The sequence below is a fragment of the Moschus berezovskii genome, chromosome 16, assembly GCF_049115385.1.
Source record: "Moschus berezovskii isolate FMDL1 chromosome 16, NW_MosBer_1.0, whole genome shotgun sequence".
In the NCBI taxonomy this organism is placed as follows: Eukaryota; Metazoa; Chordata; class Mammalia; order Artiodactyla; family Moschidae; genus Moschus; species Moschus berezovskii.
In genome coordinates, this window is record NC_142475.1 from 8,202,139 (window position 1) to 8,218,259 (window position 16,121).

Below are 16,121 nucleotides of genomic sequence, written 5' to 3' on the forward strand. Positions count from 1 at the left end.
AAAGAATGAAGAGACGGAGCCAAAGCAAAAACAACACCCAGTTGTGGATGTGACTGGTGATAGAAGCAAGGTCCGATGATGTAAAGAGCAATATTGCATAGGAACCTGGAATGTTAGGTTCATGAATTAAGGCAAATTGGAAGTGGTCAAACAGGAGATGGCAAGAGTGAACATCAACATTTTAGGAATCAGTCAACTAAGATGGACTGGAATGGGTGAATTTAACTCAGATGGCCATTATATCTACCACTGTGAGGAAGAATCCCTTAGAAGAAATGGAGTAGCCATCATAGTCAACAAGAGTCCGAAATGCAGTACTTGGATGCACTCTCAAAAACAACAGAATGATCTCTGTTTGTTTCCAAGTCAAACCATTCAATATCACGGTAATCCAAGTCTATGCCCTGACCAGTAATGCTGAAGAACCCGAAGTTGAACAGTTCTATGAAGACATACAAGACCTTCTAGAACTAACACCCAAACAAGATGTCCTTTTCATTATAGGGGACTGGAATGCAAAAGTAGGAAGAAACACCTGGAGTAACAGGCAAATTTGGCCTTGGAGCACGAAATGAAGCAGGACAAAGGCTAATAGAGCTTTTGCCAAGACAACGCACTGGTCATAGCAAACACCCTCTTCCAACAGTACAAGGGAAGACTCTACACATGGACATCACCAAATGGTCAACACCAAAATCAGACTGATTATATACTTTGCAGCCAACGATGGAGAAGCTCTATACAGTCAGCAAAAACAAGACCAGGAGCTGACTGTGGCTCAGATCATGAACTCCCTATTGCCAAATTCAGACTTAAATTGAAGAAAGTGGGGAAAACCACTAGGCCATTCAGGTATGACCTAAATCAAATCCCTAACAATTATACAGTGGAAGTGAGAAATAGATTTAAGGGACTAGATCTGATAGACAGAGTGCCAGATGAACTACGGATGGAGGCTCGTGACACTGTACACAAGACAGGGACCAAGACCATCCCCAAGAAAAAGAAATGCAAAAAAGCAAAATGGCTGTCTGAGGAGGCCTTACAAATAGCTGTGAAAAGAAGAGAAGCAAAAAGCAAAGGAGAAAAGGAAAAATATACCCATTTGAATGCAGAGTTCCAAAGACTAGCACGGAGAGATAAGAAAGCCTTCCTCAGTGATCAGTGCAAAGAAATAGAGGAAAACAACAGAGTGGGAATGACTAGAGAGCTCTTCAAGAAAATGAGAGAGATACCAAGGGAACACTTCATGCAAAGATGGGCTCGATAAAGGACAGAAATGGTGTGGACCTAACTGAAGCAGAAGATATTAAGAAGAGATGGCAAGAATACACAGAAGAACTGTACAAAAAAGATCTTCACAACCCAGATAATCACAATGGTGTGATCATTCACCTAGAGCCAGTCATCCTGGAATGTGAAGTCAAGTGGGTCTTAGGAAGCATCGCTACGAACAAAGCTAGTGGAAGTGATGGAATTCCAGTTGAGCTATTTCAAATCCTAAAAGATGATGCTGTGAAAGTGCTGCACTCATTATGCCAGCAAATTTGGAAAACTCAGCAGTGGCCACAGGACTGGAAAAGGTCAGTCTTCATTCCAATCCCAAAGAAAGGCAATGCCAAACAATGTTCAAACTATCACACAATTGCACTCATCTCATACGCTAGTAAAGTAATGATCCAAATTCTCCAAGCCAGGCTTCAACAGTATGTGAACCGTGAACTTCTAGATGTTCAAGCTGGTTTTAGAAAAGGCAGAGAAACCAGAGATCAAATTGCCAACACCTGCTGGATCATCAAAAAAGCAAGAGAGTTCCAGAAAAACATTTCTGCTTTATTGACTATGCCAAAGCCTTTGGACTGTGTGGATCACAAAAAACTGTGGAAAATTCTTCAAGAGATGGGAATACCAGACCACCTGACCTGCCTCTTGAGAAATCTGTACGCAGGTCAGGAAGCAACAGTTAGAACTGGACATGGAACAACAGACTGGTTCCAAATAGGAAAAGGTGTACGTCAAGGCTGTATATTGTCACCCTGCTCATTTAACTTATATGCAGAGTACATCATGAGGAACGCTGGGCTGTATGAAGCACAAGTTGGAATCAAGATTGCCAGGAGAAATATCAATAACCTCAGATATGCAGATGACACCACCCTTATGGCAGAAAGTGAAGAACTAAAAAGCCTCTTGATGAAAGTGAAAGAGGAGAGTGAAAAAGTTGGCTTAAAGCTCAACATTCAGAAAACTAAGATCATGGCATCCAGTCCCATCACTTCATGGCAAATAGATGGGGAAACAGTGGCAGATTTTATTTTTTTGGGCTCCAAAATCATTGCAGACGGTGACTGCAGTCATGAAATTAAAAGACGCTTATTCCTTCGAAGGAAAGTTATGACCAACGTAGACAGCATATTAAAAAGCAGAGACATTACTTTGCCAACAAAGGTCCGTCTAGCCAAGGTTACGGTTTTTCCAGTGGTCATGTATGGATGTGAGAGTTGGGCTATAAAGAAAGCTGATCGCCGAAGAATTGATGCTTTTGAACTGTGGTGCTGGAGAAGACTCTTGAGAGTCCCTTGGACTGCAAGGAGATCCAGCCAGTCCATCCTAAAGGAAATCAGTCCTGAATATTCATTGGAAGGACTGATGCTGAAGCCGAAACTTCCAATACTTTGGCCACCTTATGCGAAGAGCTGACTCATTGGAAAAGATCTTGATGTTGGGAAAGATTGAAGGCAGGAGGAGAAGGGGACGACAAAGGATGAGATGGCTGGATGGTATCACCGACTCAATTGGCAGGAGTTTGAGTGAATTCTGGGAGTTGGTGGACAGGGAGCACTGGCAAGCTGCAGTCCATGGGGTCGCAAAGAGTCAGACGTGACTGAGCGACTGAACTGAACTGAGTTAATACTTAAATTTGTAGTAAAATACTTAATTTGCATAGAATTTTAGATGTTTTTTTAACTTCCTCCAATCTGTTATGTCATTTAGACTATAAGCTACTGACATACATTTTAAGCATGTTCTTATGTTGATTAAAAACACTCACCATTTTATAATGACCAGTATTCTAACCATGCAATCTGAAAAGAAAAATCACAAGTATCTTCCTCCTAAACCACCATTTATGTTATGCAGACGTGATTAATGCAGTAGATACAGCAGACAGATCCTTAGTCCAGTGGTTTTCAAATTTAGCACAGCATCCAAAAAATTACATAAATAAGAAAGCTATTATGAATCTTTCCAGATATTACAATTAGTTACATTTCTTTTAATAAGCACCTATTATAATTCAGTAAGCTCCAACTTAGTGTATACCAGTAGTTAAATAATACTAATAATACGAAATACTTAAAACATTGAGCAGGACAGGTATTAGCCTCATTTTTCAAAGGTAATAAGCTCGATTTCTAAGGCCACAGCACTGTTCATATTCTGGTCCAAGACTCCAGCTCTGTAACAGGGCTGCGGTACCTCACAATTCCCGGTGCCCTGCACACACAATGCCCGGCACCAGCATGTGTGCCCACTGGTCCTACCTCAGGGTCATTACTATCCTTCAATATTTTTCTTTAAATATTGGCACACATGTCCTATCTGTTTCACCAACAATCAACAAAGAATTGCTTGGGAAACTTTCTGCACATACTAACAAAAAAATTTCATGAATAACGCTGAACTGTAACAGTACATCCTGATACAATCAATAAAGAGGGAATTAACCTAAATCAAGCCAGTGCAATCATATTTTGTATGTCATGTTTTGATATATTTCAAATACACAATATACCTTTCAATTTCTGGAGGTTGTTTCTTGGACTGAACTGCTTTAAGGAATTCAGTAAAATATTCTGGTTTTACAATCGGACGCCCACAGATGAGTGCACATATTGTCTAAAAAGAAGAAAACATGTGAATACATATACTCATACCCTAGTTTTTTTAAAGTTCTATTTTTCCTTGCGTTGCTTTAAATTTATAACGGAGACACAATCTATAAAACAGAATTCAGTTTAGGGTCATGGCTTAGTTTTAGTGTACAATACCCTATAAAATCACTTGATTATAAGAAGCTACCATTTACAATACACGGGGGGGAAAAGACTGGGAGTTTGGGGCTGACATAAACACAGTGCTATATTGAAAATAGATAACCTACTGTACAGCACAAGGGACTCTGCTCAATAGTCTGTAGTAACCTAAATGGGAAAAGAATTTGAAAGATAACAGATGTATGTATAACTGAATCACTCTGCTGTACAACGGAAACTAACACAACATCGTAAAATCAACTATATTCCAATAAATACAAAAATTAAAAATAAGCTGTGGTAACTGAAGTTCATGTAAGTTAAGACCCCTACAAAACAAGTCTATGTGCTAAAATAAGACCGGTGAAATAACAAATAAACGTAACATATGGGCAAATTCAAGAATCAATAAACAATCACTATTAAAGGTGAAAAAAAAAGAAGTCACAAATGACAGTACTGATATAAAAACTGCTGAAGGCAGGGCCAAACAACATAACAAAATACAAGTAAATTTAAAAATGTATACCAATTATAAAAACATTAAAATGTGTATCTTAGAATTAAGGTAATGTAACATCTGCCCTAGAGAAGACAGTATCAAGAAATAAACATGAGATAGATCTTTCAGCCTAATTGCCTTTCAAACTGCTTATATTAATAATTATGGAATAGTCTTTTTAATGGAGAAGGAAATCGCAACCCATTCCAGTGTTCTTGCCTGGAGAATCCCAGGGACAGAGGAGCCTGTTGGGCTGCCATCTATGGGGTCGCACAGAGTCAGACACTACTGAAGCGACTTAGCAGCAGCAGCAGCAGTCTTTTTAAGAAAGTACATAAAGGAATAACTGGTGTTGAACAAAAAGCTCAAAGTAAGTATACACAGGTGAAGCAAAGGAAGAGACTTCACCTGGCAGGTGAATTAAGCCATAAGCCTCAAATAAGTTACATCCACAGTTTGAGAAAGATTAAAAAATATCACCACTGGCAATGAAAATAAAGAAGATTCACCATAATTCTAAGAAATAATCCAGCTAAAGAGCTTGTAAGTATGCTGCTAATAAACATGGGGAATTACCTAAATGGGAGCAAGCAATCTAGGGTACCTCTCAAGAATGGAATCTGAAAGCTATGAACCTCAAATATGGATGAAATAATTGACTTCTTGCATGAGGCAGTAATGAGCAATTCAACATTGGACCGAGTAAGCTCCAATACATGTGATCTTGGGCAAAGGATTTAGTTGCTCCAAGCCTCAGTTTCCTCTTTAGAAAATAAAAGCTGAACTGAATGTTTATGTTCCCTTTTGGTTCTAACATTCAATGATTTTAGAAACATAGGGACAATTTACAAAAAAAAAATAAACACAGTGACAAATTTCTTTGGGGCACATGATTGATCAGAATATTGAAAAAGGAGTATTGCTCTACAAACCTTTGCTGGAATATATACCGTATATCCAGGGACTGATGGTTATTAGCATCCCCATCACTGGAACAGTATGTACTATGGTATATGGAAGCTGGTTTCCCAATCTGTCAAAGACTGAGTAAAGTATCTTTCAAGACCACCTAACTGCCTTTGCTCTTACTTTATATCCACCAAGCAAGCGCGTGATTACCTATTTCATTTCTTAGGGGCCTTGGTATCTTTAAGGGGATATGCTGGAGCCATATGTAAATATTCTGGTCACTATAAAGGTGTATCTCTACTGCAAATTAATAAATGAACATTCTGAATTATGAATCTATTATCTGGGTTTATTAGCATAAATTAGTACTCAAGAAGCTAATCAATCTGTTGAATTTATAAATCAATTTCATAAACTTACAAAGATGAGACAATCTCTGAACAGAGAAAACCCCGCCAAGACACAAGTTTAACATGAGGTTCAGTCTGAACAGCAAGGTTTTCTTTCTCTATGACACCTATTTAGCTATAACACACATATTCTAATTTAATTAGTTTTATAGCAAAGGATTTTTGTATCATCTAATAAAGGAATCTAAATATTTGCTGCTTTTCACCATAGATATAAGCCTAAAACAATCTCACATTATCTATAGTCAAACTGTTAAAAGGAAACGAATCACCTCCCAAAGTCATTCTTCAATTAGCTTTGGATTAACCAAATCGGATGAAGATGCAAAATCTGAAAACATACCAAAATATACCACTATTTTAACAAATAGCATCTTCTAAAGGCTTATATCTACATATCTCTAGACTGTGACAATACATTAAGGTAATGTTAAACTATAAAAAAGTCTTTGTGATTAGGGCCTAAAACCAAATAAAAATTAAACAAAAGAGTATGAAACAGTGAGATATATCAGAGACTAAAGGAAGAAAAGACACAGACTGCCTACTTTGAAGATGGGCAGTTGATCTCTAAATGCTTTGCTTTTAGACGGAAAACATTTTTGGTGAAAGGATTCAGTTCAGTTCAGTCGCTCAGTCATGTCCGACTCTTTGCAACCCCATGAATCACAGCACGCCAGGCCGTAAGTCATTTAAATGCTAAATAAAAATCTGAAATATAATTTCATGTGCTTTTTGCTTGTTCCAGATAATAAACAGTGTTTATGAAAAACCATTCTTAGCCTATACAGTAGGTATGGGGTTGTTTGGCATATATATATCTACAACCAACAGTTTGGATAGTTTTAAAGTAAATGACTTTTAAGACATTTTTGTATAGTGGGTAAATTAAAAAACAACTTCACAGAACTTACTTTAACATAATAACAATGCACTGAACTTACTTTAATGGTAACTTTAACTGATACCATGACAAGGTGAGTACATTCCTCTGTCCAACTGTTTACAGTAAGTCCTCCGAGTTGCAATATGGCATGACTTAAAGCAGTCTTCCCAGAGACATCTAAACAAGAAGAGCATGCAACCAAAGGTTCATACTCTACTCTGTAAATAAAAATAAGTTACATAAATCTATTGTATAGTAAACTCAAGCTCACATCACACACTTATTTTGATTTTTACGTATCACTATACGTTCCAACTTAGCTCCAACAAAACTATCAGCCTTAAGTTGCAATTAAGAAAAAAACTAAAGATCAAAAAGCTTAACATTACACTTTGACCTATGCAGAATCAATCAAAAGTAGCTCCATCAAGATTCTCAGGGCCCACTCAAATTCTCATTCACTCCTTGTCAGTTATGTGTGATTAACAAAACGCACTAACCACATACAGTGCAATGTTCACTGCTAGGCAAAGTTCACTACTACCCTACTATGCTAAGTAGGATCGAAATAGACTAGTTCCAGTTCATTATTTATAAATATCCTTTTCTTTTAGAATTTGATTGGTCTAAAATAAAGTTGTCCATTTTAATATCAATTTCAAAATTCTTACCTGAATTTACTTTCAAACACTCCAAATGTAACTCTGTCTCCTGACTTCAAAATTTGAGAAAGACCATTCTGCATTTTCTCCTCATTAACAAAGGTACCATACTTAGAATTATCTTTTATTGTCAATACAGGAATTTCATCTGTTTGACTCTAAAAAGAAAAAAAAATCAATAAATAATTTAAAATCTCTTACTACTGCATAAATATTATTCCTAAGGGCAAAGGTTTCAAAAGAAAAGGTTGATAACTTTTAGAATAGGCAATAGGTGGCTAACCTCCCAACACAGTACATAACACAGTTATTATTTTGATTGCATGCAAAGAATGATTACTCAACCAGCAATTAAGAGAAAAATGTCTTAATTTCAGAATAATTCCTCTTAGAACATATATTTTCTTTATTTTTGCTAAGTCAGTGGAGATTTTCCTGACCTCTCAATTTGAGGACTATCTGCTTTTGTATAGACTGTTTCACATATAACATGACAGTTTCATTCCTAAGTTTTTTGTTTTTTTTAAAGTATTATCAAAATCACATAGAAAAAAATCAATTCAATGAGAAAAGGCTAGAGTGTTTAACTTGAAGTAACAATTTTATTTTTTCTTTAGAATTTTTAACAATAATGCTTTTTTTTAATCTAAAAGAATACAGACACAAAACCTAAACATTACTGAACAGATCCAGTGTTTGCTGGTGATACACAGTTTTACCTCAAAATAGTGGTTTTTCTTTCTTCATTACCACCAGCATTACCATGAGCACAGCTCTTGTATAGATATAGATGTGTGTGTGTGTGTGCATGTTTTTTTGGCTGGTTTAATTATATAACACACCAAAACAAGTCATTCATTCAAAGGAATACCAGCTGTTTTCCCTAGTAAAGCAAATCATTCTCCCTCTGAAAACCTTATGATATACGGCAAATATGAGTGTTCATATGGCTACATAACTCTTTAAAGGAGTCAAGAGTCCATCCACTGCTCTACTCCCAGGCTTTGGCACAGTACTGACACACAGTAAGCATTCAATATGTGAGTGCTTACATACTGGGGAGGAGGAAATGGCAAACTGCTCCAGTATTCTTGCCACAAGAACCCAATGGACAGCATGAAAAAAGCAAAAGATATGACTGAGAAGATGAGCCCCTTAAGTTGGAAGGTGTTCGACATGCTACTGGGGAAGAGAGGAGGGCAATTATTAACAGCTTCAGAAAGAATGAGGCAGCTGGGTCAAAGCAGAAACGATGCTCAGCTGTGGCTGTGTCTGGTAGAGAAAGTAAATCCGATGCTGTAAAGAACAATACTGCACAGGACCCTGGAATGTCAGGCCCATGAATCACGGTAAAGTAGAAGTGGTTAAGCCGGAGATGGCCAGAGTGAACGCTGACATCTTAGGAATGAGTGAACTAAAATAGACGGGAATGGGCACATTTAATTCAGATGACCAACACATCTACTACTGTTGGCAAGAATCCCTTAGAAAAAACGGAGTAGCCATCACAGTCAACAAAAGTCTGAAATGCAGTCCTTGGGTGCAATCTTAAAAATGAAAGAATGATTTCAGTTTGTTTCCAAGGCAAACCATTCAACATCAGAGTAAAACAAGCCTATGCCCCAACCACTGATGCCTAAGAAGCTGACGTTGACTGGTTCTATGAAGACCTACAAGACCTGCTAGGACAAACACCCAAAAAAGATGTCGTTTCCATCACAGGGGAATGGAATGCAAAATAGGAAGTCCAGAGATGCCTGGGGCAACAGGCAAATTTGGCCTTGGAGTACAAAATGAAGCAGGGCAAAGGCTAACAGACTTTTGCCAAGAGAACACACTGGTTATAGCAAACACCCTTTTCCAACACGAGAGATGACTCTACACAAGGACGTCACCAGATGGTTAATACCGAAATGGACTGATTATATTCTTTGCAGCCAAAGATGGAGAAAATCTATACAGTCAGCAAAAATTAAGACCTGGAGTTTACTGTGGCTCAGATCATGAGCTCCTTACTGCAAAATTCAGGCTTAAATTGAAGAAAGTAGGGAAAACTACTAGGCCATTCAGGTGTGACCTGAATCAAATTCCTTATGATTATAAGGTGAAAGAGATGAATAGATTCAGGGATTAGAGCTGGTAGATGGAGTGCCTGAAGACCTAAGGACAGAAGTTCGTAACAGTGTACAGGAGACAGCAACCAAAACCATCCCAAAGAAAAAGAAATGCAAGAAGGCAAAGTGACTGTCTGAGGAGGCTTTACAAATACCTGAGGGAAGAGGAGTGAAAGGTAAAGGAGAAAGGGAATGATATACCAAGCTGTATGCAGAGTTCTAGAAAATAGCAAGGAGAGATAAGAAGGCCTTCTCAATGAACAATGCAAAGAAACAGAGGAAGACAAAATAATGCGAAAGACCAGAGATCTCTTCAAGAAAACTGGAGACATCAAGGTAATATTTCATGCAAAGATGAGCACGATAAAGGGCAAAAATGCTAAGGACCTAACAGAAGCGGAAGATTTTAAGAGATGGCAAGAGTACACAAAACTATACAAAAAAATGGTTTTAATGATCTGGATAACCACAGTGGTGTGACCATTCACCTAGAGCCAGACATCCTGGAATGTGAAGTCTAGGGGCCTTAGGAAGCATTCCTACAAACAAAGCTAGTGGAGGTGAGGGAATTTCAGCTGAGTTATTTTAAAAACCTAAATGATGATGCTTTTAAAGTGCTGAATCAATATGACAGCAAATCTGCAGAACTCAGCAGGGGCCACCAGACTGGAAAAGGTCAATTTTCATTCCAATCCCAAACAAGGGCAATGCCAAAGAATGTTCAAACATACGATTGTGTTTGTTTCAAATGCTAGTAAGGTTAAGGTCAAAATCCTTCAAGCTAGGCTTCAGCAGTACGAGAACCAAGAACTTCCCAGATGTACAAGCTTGGTTTAGAAAAGGCAGAGGAACCAGAGATCAAACTGCCAACATTCACTGGATCATAGAGTAAGCAAGGGAATTCCAGGAAAACATCTACTTCTGCTTCATTGATTATGTTAAAGCCTTGACGATGTGGATCGCAACAAACTGTGGAAACTGTTAGAGAGATGGGAATACCAGACCACCTTCCCTGTCTCCTGAGAAACCTGTATGTGTTTCAAAACACAACCAGACATGGAAAAGCTGACGGGTTCAAAACTGGGAAAGGAGTACAAGGCTGTATACTGTCACCCTGATTATTTAACTTCTATGCAGAATACATCATCCAAAATGTCAGGCTGGATGAATCACAAGCTGGAATCAAGATTGACAGGAGAAACATCAACAACCTCAGATATGCAGATGATACCACGCTAATGGCAGAAAGTGAAAAGGAACTCAAGAGCCTCTTGATGAGGGTGAAAGAGGAGAATGAAAAAGCTGGCTTGGAACTCACCATTCAAAAAACTAAGATCACAGCATCCAAACCCATCCTTTCATGGCAAATGAAGAAAAAGTGGAAGCAGTGACAGGCTTTATTTTCTTAGGCTCCAAAAGCATTGTGGATGTTGACTGCAGCCATGAAATTAAAAGACGCTTGCTCCTGGGAAGGAAAGGTATGACAACTAGGCAGTGTATTACTGCAAAGCAGAGACATCACTTTGCCGACAAAGGTCTACACAGTCAAAGCTATGGTTTCTCTAGTAGTCATGTAGGGATGGGAGGGCTGGACCCTAATGAAGGCTGAGCACCAAAGAATTGATGCTTTCAAATTATGGTGCTGGAGAAGACTCTTGTGAGTCCCTTGGACTGCAAGATCAAACCAGTCAACCAGAAAGGAAATCAACCCTGAATATTCATTGGAAGGACTGATGCTGAAACTCCAATACTTTGGCCACCTGACGTGAAGAGCTAACTCACTGGAAAAGACCCTGATGCTGGGAAAGATCGAAAGGAAAAGGAGAAGGGGATAGGAGATGACATGGTTAGACAGCATCACTGAGTCAATGGACATGAATTTGAGCAAACTCTGGGAGACAGTGAAAGACAGAGGAGGTTGGCATGCTGAGTCTATGCGGTTGCAAAGAGTCAGACATGAGTTAGCAACTGAACAATGACAACAACAAAAATCACTCAGTAAATGTTCAAGTAAATATAAATATGGTCTACTTCATTTGAGTTTCTACATCACTAGAGCAAACAGTAAAATACTGAAACAGAAACTGCAAATCTCAAAATAAACAAATACCACCATACCACTGCCAAAGCGTATTTAATTTTGCTAACATTTAAAGAAAACAGTTCTATAAGATAAAAAGTCTCCAAAACTCTCTCTTACATATACACCAAGGTAATCACAATTTTGTGACTTCAATTCCCTTACTGTCAGCAAATGAAATAGTGACTTACCAGGTTGGTTACAGGAAAGTTAGCGGTTAATGCAGCATGATTTCGACTGATCGATTGATCATCTTCAATTAGAATGCCACAGTTTTTTCTTCCAACAAGGTACTCAACACCAGTCAAAAGTCTGTATGGTTCTAAGACAATTTTTTTAAAAAGTAAATTTACACATACACATATACATAAACATGTAATTAGATATAGGTACGGCAAATATTTAAATATTTTTATTTCACTATTTAAATGCTAATAACCAACTTAATGTAAATCAAACGTGTTTTCTATTAAAGCTTCACTGAAGGAGGCAAATCTAAACAGAATGCTCTACCACTTTTCTAAGGAGAAAATAATTTTGAAAATTGTCAGTGCTTGCCCAAATTAACTTATAAATTTAATGCATTACCAAATGAAATCAAAATACTCTTTGGAGCTTGATAAACAAATTCAAAATTCTGTCAGAAAAATATAATGTGAAAAACTGTCCAGAAAAATGTAAACATTAGGGGAACTTTCTCTACCATGTGGCAAAATATCCCACAAGGTGATAGCAGTTAGAAAGTATGGTATTGGATGAAGAGTAAATAATGCAAGAAAACTCCAAACCAGGTTCAGGTGCATACTTTGGGGAATTTTTTTATGTTAAGGTAACTTTCAGAACAATGGGAGAGAGTTATTAAAAAATTTTGTAAATCACAAATTGGTGGAACGGCATGTATGTCGAAGACTAGTAGACTTTAGTCTGGGACCACTGGAGTGGTAGGGTGATTCAGTTCAGTTCAGTTCAGTTCAGTCACTCAGTCGTGTCTGACTCTCCGCCAGGTCTCCCTGTCCATCACCAACTCCCGGAGTTCACTCAAACTCATGTCCACAGAGTCGGTGACGCCATCCAGCCATCTCATTCTCAGTCGTCCCCTTCTCCTCCCGCCCCCAACCTTTCCTAGCATCAGAGTCTTTTCCAGTGAGTCAACTCGTCGCATGAGGTGGCCAAATTAGACAAGTAGAGGACTCCAGGTAAGCCTTGACCAGACTTAGATTATATTTTGCCAAACAGATTGTTAACCTAGAGTGGAGTATTTCAACAAAAAAGTTTTGCGGTTGGTTTAGTCACCTTTTTCCTAGAAGGATGGCACCCCATAGCTTCTATTACATTCTGAAAAGAATTCAAGATCCTCTGAAAGTTAAGAATGCTACCCATTGGCACTAGGGGCATTTTTCTTCCACGAACTCAAAAAGCCAGCCATAGGCTACAAATGTTCCTGGAAATTTGTCCATCACAGTTTATGGTCTATCTCTGCAATGCTCCAAATCCACAGGGCGCCTTACCTTTGAGTCTTTATAATATTTTACTTACAGTATTATTACAGCATTTATTTTCCTTACCATTCATTTGGCCCTCTCCATACTGCCTTACACTGCCGATCCTTTTAGCTTCTACATAGAACTTTTTTTTCAATCACAATGTAAACTTCCTGAGGGCAAGACCAATCATAGGCTACCCTGCTTAGCTACTAACAACATCCGCTGGATCATGGAGAAAGCAAGAGAGTTCCAGAAAAACATCTATTTCTGCTTCATTGATTATGCCAAAGCCGTTGACTGTGTGGATCACAATAAACTGTGGAACATTCTGAAAGAGATGGGAATACCAGACCACCTGACCTGCCTCTTGAGAAACCTGTATGCAAGTCAGGAAGCAACAGTCAGAACTGGACATGGAACAACAGACTGGTTCCAAATAGGAAAAGGAGTACGTCAAGGCTGTATATTGTCACCCTGCTTATTTAACTTATATGCAGAGTACATCATGAGAACGCTGGGCTAGAAGAAACACAAACTTGAATTAAGATTTCCCGGAGAAATATCAATAACCTCAGATATGCAGATGACACCACCCTTATGGCAGAAAGTGAAGAGGAACTCAAAAGCCTCTTGATGAAAGTGAAAGAGGAGAGTGAAAAAGTTGGCTTGAAGCTCAACGTTCAGAAAACGAAGATCATGGCATCTGATCCCATCATTTCATGGGAAATAGGTGGGGAAACAATGGAAACAGTGTCAGACTTTATTTTTGGGGGCTCCAAAATCACTGCAGATGCTGATTGCAGCCAGGAAATTAAAAGACGCTTACTCCTTGGAAGGAAAGTTATGACCAACCTAGATAGCATATTAAAAAGCAGAGACATTACTTTGCCAACCAAGGTCCGTCTAGTCAAGGCTATGGTTTTTCCCGTGGTCATGTATGGATGTGAGAGTTGGACTGTGAAGAAAGCTGAGCGCCGAAGAATTGATGCTTTTGAACTGTGGTGCTGGAGAAGACTCTTGAGAGTCCCTTGGACTGCAAGGAGATCCAACCAGTCCATTCTAAAGGAGATCAATCCTGGGTGTTCCTTGGAAGGACTGATGCTAAGCTGAAACTCCAATACTTTCGCCACCTCATGAGACGAGTTGACTCACTGGAAAAGACTCTGATGCTGGGAAAGTTTGGGGGCGGGAGGAGAAGGGGACGACCGAGAATGAGATGGCTGGATGGCATCACCCACTCGATGGACATGAGTTTGAGTGAACTCTGGGAGTCGGTGATGGACAGGGAGGCCTGGCGTTCTGTGATTCACGGGGTCGCGAAGAGTCAGACACGACTGAGCGACTGAACTGAACTAGTGCTTACACTTTCTAGGCAATCAATTTACATGCAATTTCCATTTTCCATTGCTAGAAATGCAAAAGAGGAAAAAACAAAACCAAAAAACTTTCTCAGTTGTTCTGATGACAAAAAGGTAAAAAAAAGAAACAAACTCGGAAACAAAACGAAACTGTTTTCCAGTAGTTGCCATTGACACAAATCATCTCCGTGGCTCCCAACAAAAATAAACGACGTGATCAAAACAGGGTGGTCAAGATCCTGTAGCCTCTGTCAAGGTTTTCTGGGCGATTCCTCAAAAGCCTGAACACACCAGCTGTCACGACAGGATGCCGGCCAGGGCTCGGCGGAGCGCATCGTCGAAGCCCGGCTCCAAGCCGGGGCGGCCGAGCGGACGCAAAGGACCCGGCGGTCACCGAGCGGCCCAGCGCCGCCAGCCGCCGGGCCGAAGCCGGGGTCGCAAGCACCGCAGCCCCGCCCGGAAGGCCGCCTCGCGCAGCCCGCGCGCCGGCCAGCGCGACCTGGGCGGCGCGGGACGGCGGCGGAAGGGGCGACGACGCGCCGGAAGTGGCTGCGCAGGGCCCCCGCCGCCGCAGCGGCTCTCGGGAAATCGGGCCCCGCGCTTCCCCTGCTGTCCTTACCTCGGGCGGGGCCCGCGGCGGGGACCAGCTTCCACATGGGCCTGCGTGCCCCGGAGTCCGGCCGGACCGCTGCTGGCGGACGGGCGCGGCGGAGACTGCGGCGTGCGCACTCAGGCTGCCCGGAAGCCCGGGACCCGGAAGCCGCGCCCGCCTGAAGAAGGGTAGGGGCGGACAGGACAGTGACATTGGCACTTGGTTGCCACCCGGTGGTTAGGAAGGGAATAGCCGCTCTATATACAAACGTGCTGTCTAGGAACCCATTTTAAGGTCTTCAAGGAATCCACACGATTATCGATTTTTTCCCCCTGCTTGTGAATGTAAGTTATTTTAAAAATTAACTTAAAAGCAATCTAAAGAGACTTTCTAATTATATTAATCTTTTGACCAGTTATGAGTTCCCTGCTTTTGCAATTTCTTAAATTGCAGTCACTCCGTGATATGGATCTTAATGATGATGGTAATTACAGTGAATATAAGAATTTAACCCAAAATAAACTATTTTTTACTCTTCTCCAAGCACAAATCAACTTCTCCTAACTTGTCTGCTTCTTAATGTTGTACTTTCATCTACTCATGCTAGTGACTCCATGCTCAGTCCCATTCAACTCTTTGCAACCCCATGAACTGTATGTAGCCAGACAGGTTCCTCTATCCATGCAAATTTCCAGGCAAGGACATTGGAATGGGTTGATATTTCCTACTCCAGAGGATCTTTCCAACCCAGGAATCAACCAGTGTCTCTTGCTATTGTAGCCATCTCCCCAAATTCCCTGAAACTAGTCTGCACAAAAGAGAAGAAAGACAATCAAAGTTAACGCGTGATTCAGATGCCTTCAGCCTAGGTAGTTAATAGTGAACAATTATCCAGAGGCCTGTGGTCATACCCCAATAAGCATAATAGAATTTATGATTCTGTTCGGTTACACAGATCATTAGGGTATTCCTTTAGGCAACTAGGAAAGTCTAGGTATGGTTCTGAGGCTCTTCCTTCTGGGGTGGAGGGTCTGGTTTTCCAGTTCGTATGTCATTTCCATAGATACTGGGCATACAGCCAAAAGCC

At 40.1% G+C, this 16,121-nt stretch overlaps 1 protein-coding gene across 3 annotated transcripts in view; it reads right to left on the bottom strand.

The window, feature by feature from the left end:
- The window catches only part of NBN (nibrin), a 59,411-nt gene extending 43,878 nt beyond the window's left edge, over positions 1-15,533 (bottom strand). Inside the window, exons 1-5 of one of the 3 annotated variants that reach the window (XM_055432587.2) lie at positions 15,062-15,355; positions 11,792-11,922; positions 7,416-7,564; positions 6,803-6,962; positions 3,797-3,900 (exon numbers count right to left, since the gene is read on the bottom strand). In XM_055432587.2, the coding sequence (XP_055288562.2) occupies positions 3,797-3,900; positions 6,803-6,962; positions 7,416-7,564; positions 11,792-11,922; positions 15,062-15,098 (581 nt within the window). In that variant the 5' untranslated portion in view covers positions 15,099-15,355. Of the gene's footprint in view, positions 1-3,796; positions 3,901-6,802; positions 6,963-7,415; positions 7,565-11,791; positions 11,923-15,061 lie in introns of all 3 variants that reach the window. The other 2 variants (XM_055432586.2, XM_055432589.2) reach the window with 2 other exon arrangements.
- Between the last annotated feature and the right edge of the window lie 588 nt (positions 15,534-16,121).